The sequence below is a fragment of the Argopecten irradians genome, chromosome 14 (assembly GCF_041381155.1).
Source record: "Argopecten irradians isolate NY chromosome 14, Ai_NY, whole genome shotgun sequence".
In the NCBI taxonomy this organism is placed as follows: Eukaryota; Metazoa; Mollusca; class Bivalvia; order Pectinida; family Pectinidae; genus Argopecten; species Argopecten irradians.
The window spans coordinates 18,728,407-18,735,558 of NC_091147.1; the positions used below are offsets into that span (position 1 = coordinate 18,728,407).

Below are 7,152 nucleotides of genomic sequence, written 5' to 3' on the forward strand. Positions count from 1 at the left end.
CCAAAGGTAGATGTAAGTTATCACCCAACACACAACCAAAGGTAGATGTAAGTTATCACCAATCACCAACACACAACCAAAGGTAGATGTAAGTTATCACCAACACACACCAAAGGTAGATGTAAGTTATCACCAACACACAACCAAAGGTAGATGTAAGTTATCACCAACACACAACCAAAGGTAGATGTAAGTTATCACCAACACACAACCAAAGGTAGATGTAAGTTATCACCAACACACAACCAAAGGTAGATGTAAGTTATCACCAACACACAACCAAAGGTAGATGTAAGTTATCACCAATTACCAACACACAACCAAAGGTAGATGTAAGTTATCACCAATTACCAACACACAACCAAAGGTAGATGTAAGTTATCACCAATTACCAACACACAACCAAAGGTAGATGTAAGTTATCACCAATTACCAACACACAACCAAAGGTAGATGTAAGTTATCACCAATTACCAACACACAACCAAAGGTAGATGTAAGTTATCACCAATTACCAACACACAACCAAAGGTAGATGTAAGTTATCACCAATTACCAACACACAACCAAAGGTAGATGTAAGTTATCACCAATTACCAACACACCACCAAAGGTAGATGTAAGTTATCACCAACACACAACCAAAGGTAGATGTAAGTTATCACCAATACCAACACACAACCAAAGGTAGATGTAAGTTATCACCAATACCAACACACAACCAAAGGTAGATGTAAGTTATCACCAACACACAACCAAAGGTAGATGTAAGTTATCACCACACACACCACCAAAGGTAGATGTATGTAAGTTATCACCAACACACAACCAAAGGTAGATGTAAGTTATCACCAACACACAACCAAAGGTAGATGTAAGTTATCACCAACACACAACCAAAGGTAGATGTAAGTTATCACCAATTACCAACACACAACCAAAGGTAGATGTAAGTTATCACCAACACACAACCAAAGGTAGATGTAAGTTATCACCAATTACCAACACACCACCAAAGGTAGATGTAAGTTATCACCAATTACCAACACACAACCAAAGGTAGATGTAAGTTATCACCAACACACAACCAAAGGTAGATGTAAGTTATCACCAATTACCAACACACAACCAAAGGTAGATGTAAGTTATCACCAACACACAACCAAAGGTAGATGTAAGTTATCACCAACACACAACCAAAGGTAGATGTAAGTTATCACCAATTACCAACACACAACCAAAGGTAGATGTAAGTTATCACCAATTACCAACACACAACCAAAGGTAGATGTAAGTTATCACCAACACACAACCAAAGGTAGATGTAAGTTATCACCCACACAAACACACCAAAGGTAGATGTAAGTTTACCCACAACCACAACACACACCAAAGGTAGATGTAAGTTATCACCAAACACACAACCAAAGGTAGATGTAAGTTATCACCAATTACCAACACACAACCAAAGGTAGATGTAAGTTATCACCAACACACAACCAAAGGTAGATGTAAGTTATCACCAATTACCAACACACAACCAAAGGTAGATGTAAGTTATCACCAATTACCAACACACCACCAAAGGTAGATGTAAGTTATCACCAACACACAACCAAAGGTAGATGTAAGTTATCACCAATTACCAACACACCACCAAAGGTAGATGTAAGTTATCACCACCAACACACCACCAAAGGTAGATGTAAGTTATCACCAACACACCACCAAAGGTAGATGTAAGTTATCACCAACACACCACCAAAGGTAGATGTAAGTTATCACCAATTACCAACACACCACCAAAGGTAGATGTAAGTTATCACCAATTACCAACACACCACCAAAGGTAGATGTAAGTTATCACCAACCACACACACCAAAGGTAGATGTAAGTTATCACCAACACACAACCAAAGGTAGATGTAAGTTATCACCAATTACCAACACACCACCAAAGGTAGATGTAAGTTATCACCAATTACCAACACACCACCAAAGGTAGATGTAAGTTATCACCAATTACCAACACACAACCAAAGGTAGATGTAAGTTATCACCAATTACCAACACACAACCAAAGGTAGATGTAAGTTATCACCAATTACCAACACACAACCAAAGGTAGATGTAAGTTATCACCAACACACAACCAAAGGTAGATGTAAGTTATCACCAATTACCAACACACAACCAAAGGTAGATGTAAGTTATCACCAACACACAACCAAAGGTAGATGTAAGTTATCACCAATTACCAACACACAACCAAAGGTAGATGTAAGTTATCACCAACACACAACCAAAGGTAGATGTAAGTTATCACCAACACACAACCAAAGGTAGATGTAAGTTATCACCAATTACCAACACACAACCAAAGGTAGATGTAAGTTATCACCAACACACACACACCAAAGGTAGATGTAAGTTATCACCAACACACACACCAAAGGTAGATGTAAGTTATCACAACACCACCAAAGGTAGATGTAAGTTATCACCAACACACCACCAAAGGTAGATGTAAGTTATCCCACCAACACACCACCAAAGGTAGATGTAAGTTATCACCATTACACACACACCAAAGGTAGATGTAAGTTATCACCAACACACCACCAAAGGTAGATGTAAGTTATCACCAACACACACACCAAAGGTAGATGTAAGTTATCACCAACAACACACACCAAAGGTAGATGTAAGTTATCACCAACACACAACCAAAGGTAGATGTAAGTTATCACCAACACACACACCAAAGGTAGATGTAAGTTATCACCAAAGGTAGATGTAAGTTATCACCAACACACCACCAAAGGTAGATGTAAGTTATCACCAACACACCACCAAAGGTAGATGTAAGTTATCACCAACACACAACCAAAGGTAGATGTAAGTTATCACCAACACACAACCAAAGGTAGATGTAAGTTATCACCAACACACAACCAAAGGTAGATGTAAGTTATCACCAACACACAACCAAAGGTAGATGTAAGTTATCACCAATTACCAACACACCACCAAAGGTAGATGTAAGTTATCACCAATTACCAACACACAACCAAAGGTAGATGTAAGTTATCACCAACACACAACCAAAGGTAGATGTAAGTTATCACCAACACACCACCAAAGGTAGATGTAAGTTATCACCATCTAGAAAGGGTCAAGATGATATATAGTGTTTGTGTTTTGTCTATCATCGTCCGATGTGCTGTGGATCATGGTACACTTTTCATTTAGCCTGTAGCATGCTCAAATGATGGGCAACCATTTTTGCTCGAATGAAGGACTAAATGGTAGGCCTAGAGACGGGATATTTTTGGTTATAACCAGAAGAAGGACGTTAAGCCCCATCAATGAATCAATTAAGACCTGATATTGGCTTTTAACATGTTTGGAGAAAGGACTACAATGTTTGTTTATTTGAATGACCTTGACCTAAGGTCACAGTGTAAAATATATAAAAAACTAGCAACTTCTATTGAAGAGTTCCTAGAATATTATACAATGTTTTACTTGTACGTCAAAGGGAAGGTTTAAAGCCTTTTTAGTCCATTTGGTCTTTGTAATGTATATATTGTACCAATAGTAATGTGACTGTAAGACCTGTTGGGCCTCTTGTAAGGTGATACATGTAGTAACCTCAAACGAGTGTATATATATCCTTACAGTGGAATTATTTAGAGCTTTGTATTGGTTTTAATGTATACATAGTAAACGGTGACCAGAAACTTGTGTATTTGTCTCCATATAATATCTGAAGAAAGCAGTAATTTGGTGTGTACGTTATTGTCCTTACTAGAACTTGTTACCCTGTGGGGATATTGTGCTGGATGTTTGTAGACTATGACCGAGATTTATGGGCCCAGTAAACAACACTAGGATGGCTAAACTACCTGTTGCAAATGAAATCCTTGGGTATTTTTCAACCTTAATCCTTAAAATCAATGATTCTTTGGAGTTAGTGGCCCTTTAAGCATGTTTTTTTTCCTGCAGTTCACCAGAGAGATGATAAGAATCCTGTTTAGATTACCTCCATGTTTTTTTGGCTGTTACATCACAATACAGTTCTATCACCAACAGACATAAACTTTACATGTAAAGACAGTGTTTTATGTTATAGGACAACGGATGTTGTTACTCTGGAGAATATTTAATCTTCCTTGTAAGGAATGGTTTCATTGGCTTAAAAATTACTTGATCTGCCCATACAGACAAAAAAGAGGTTGTTTGTAACGTCACTTCTGATTGGCTGAATCAATGTAGTGAAGATTTTGTGGGGGAAAAAGTCCCCGTAATGAATTTTAAATTTTGAAGAGATTATAATTATAAAGAAGATTGAATTATAAGGATTAATTTGAATTATGATGTATGGAGATGTAACAGAGAAATCTTATTGTAATCTCATCTTATAAGCTTCAATTTCAAACAGATTCATAAAGATACTCAAATAGGAATTATGTCTTATGGCAAAAGAAATGAGCAATTAAAACGAAGTTTGTATTGATTTTTTTTTATTTTAAGGGTCAAAAAATAAAAGGACACATAACTTACTCCTATCTGTCTTGTCAATTCATGTCACAATTTCAGTTAGGAAACCTGCCTTTGGTCTTTCAGACATGTAATTCTAGTTTCACAAATTTTAAGTACTCACCAGTCGGCATATTAAGACTGAGAATAAAATATTGTGTAGCTTATTATTCTGAGTTTGATTCTGCAGTAAGTTGTTTCCAATCCTAATTTAAATCCAAACTAAATCTGTAGCCTAGAAGTACTTGTTCAGGGAGTAACAAGATGGAATGCTTGGCTAAACACTGGAGCTTATTTACATAACTTGTTGTAGTGTAATCAATTACACTAGTCCTAACTGCTGGGTAATTCTACTTTAATTAGAACTTTCAGAATTATACATTAACCTGATGAAAATAGCACTAATCCATCCTGTTTGATGGACGAGTCCTTGAGGAGTTATCTCCCTTTGAACAGTTTCCACTGCACCACACTGCTCTGTGTACATTTTATGAGTTGATATGGAATCTGTTGTCCCCGGAGACAGCACTATGTCGGTCATTCTTAGCTGTTCAATAACCACATAATACTGGTCTATAAAGTGTGATTTGTTGTTGTTATGTGGGCTTATACACACAATCTATAAACGATACTGCTACACCAGTTGCATGACACGTGCACACTATAAAGGCGGGTTAGATTTAATAAGTGTTCTACACATCTGTTGTTATATCAATTATATTACCACAGCTTCAGTAAAGCTACAGTGGAAATGTTTTTTGCATGTGATATTATCTTTAGGTGCTCCATATTACAAATGGATTCTGTTCAAATAAGTTCTCTGTTTACAGGGATTATAAGGGTTATATACATGATTAACTTTGTTTTAACAGAATTTATACAAAAGGACTTGTAATCTGATAATAAAGAAAATCTCAGTTTAAAATTAAACTAGTTGATACTTTTATTCATTCATTTACCTGACCATAGATTTTAATAATTGTTAGTTAACTGGTGAACCACACTTTTTTTGGCAATCAAAATGTTTAAACTCAGATGGACATTTGAGGTAGTAATTACAAGAAAAAAAATCAAATTTAATCAGAAGAATTCATTTTATGAAATAAATCTGCTCCATTGTATAGGAAGTTGTGATATTTCAATCTGCTGTTAGATGGTTTTTCTCAGGGTACTCTGGCTTTCTTCTATTTACTAAACCTGTAAGGGAGAGAGTGTCACTAAGTTTGGAAAACATGTGTCTTATCCCTATTGTGAATAGTTTATGACCATAAAAATATATTTAAAATCAAACCAAACCTGACATGTCAATAAATTATCATGACCTTCAATAGAACAGCAATATGCATTTTCAATTTAGAAATTTGTTCTATAGTTTTGGTTCAGACATCCATATTGCAGGTAATCATTACTGGACAGAAGCAAGATTCTAATGGCAGATTTATAACGATCACCAAAATTTGATCTCAATGATTGATAAGTATGTAAGAGAAAACTAGCTGGTTTGAAGTGAAGTTTGACTGAGACCTACAGTGTTGCTGCCAGTTACGTTAAGTCGGATCCGCAGAAAATTACATCCTGTATCTACTTTACAACGTACTGGTTTAATTCTGGTCTACATAAACACCAGTCTCAAATGTGAAACATTGATTTCTTTTGTTTCTACAGAAAACACCAGCTTCCACAGACGATGAGCTCCCACCCCCTCCTCCGGAGCTTAGTGAAAACAAACAGGAGTCCCGCACAGAGAAAACACAGGCCGCCATGGCCCCACCCCCTATAGCTCCCAAGCCTACGGTACCCTCTATAGACGACGATGACCTTCCACCCCCACCGGTATGTCTTCTGTATAGTATCCATCAAATATATGCTGAGGCAAAATGTCTTCAGGTAAATTCAGGTCAAAGGCGACAAACTTTTCCTGAAAAGAGCAAAAATAGTGATACAGGGTTAAGAGTTTAACCTTAAGTTCACCTCAATATGACCTGAATTCATGTGAAGATTTCTACTGGACATTTTGAAAAGTGATTCACCATAGAAATGATATGATGTTTAATTTACATGAAGATTACGTCATATGAAATTGCCTTAATATGCTGGTCATTTCCAGGGGAATTTCAGGTAAAGTTCTTTTCATGGAAAATTGACCTGAAGACATTTTGCCTATGTTATGATATTTTTCTCATTGTTTATATATTTCAGATATTATTAACTCATTTACCCCTTAAAGACACTTTTGAGCTCTTCTGAACTGGAAGAGTTCATTATGAATTTTCAGGGTTGAATAAGTTAAGATGGATTCTTACCAATCCTCAAAAGTTGAAAAAATTTGGTGATGTCAACATTTTCCTTTTCTGTTCACATGAAATCTGTGTTGATACTTTTATTTCTTTCTACAAATGTCACTCTACATGTACATATATATAGATACAACGTTCGACCGTCTACTCCTCCTAAACTACTGAAGGAATTTCAATGAAACTTGGTGGCAATAATCATCATATATTGTAGATGTGCGTAATCTATATATCTGAACAAGATACTCCACCTTATTTAGAGTGATGTCCCTTTATTATGAAAAGGATTGTGGATTGGGTTGGTGTAACTTTGTCT

General features: G+C 36.2%; 1 protein-coding gene across 1 annotated transcript in view; it reads left to right on the forward strand.

Moving 5' to 3' along the window:
• Positions 1-6,789, forward strand: part of LOC138307083 (disks large 1 tumor suppressor protein-like) — a 47,819-nt gene extending 41,030 nt beyond the window's left edge. The window contains exons 4-5 of the mRNA XM_069247710.1: positions 6,208-6,375; positions 6,742-6,789. Of these exons, the coding sequence (XP_069103811.1) occupies positions 6,208-6,375; positions 6,742-6,789 (216 nt within the window). The remainder of the gene's footprint in view (positions 1-6,207; positions 6,376-6,741) is intronic.
• Positions 6,790-7,152: the final 363 nt, after the last annotated feature.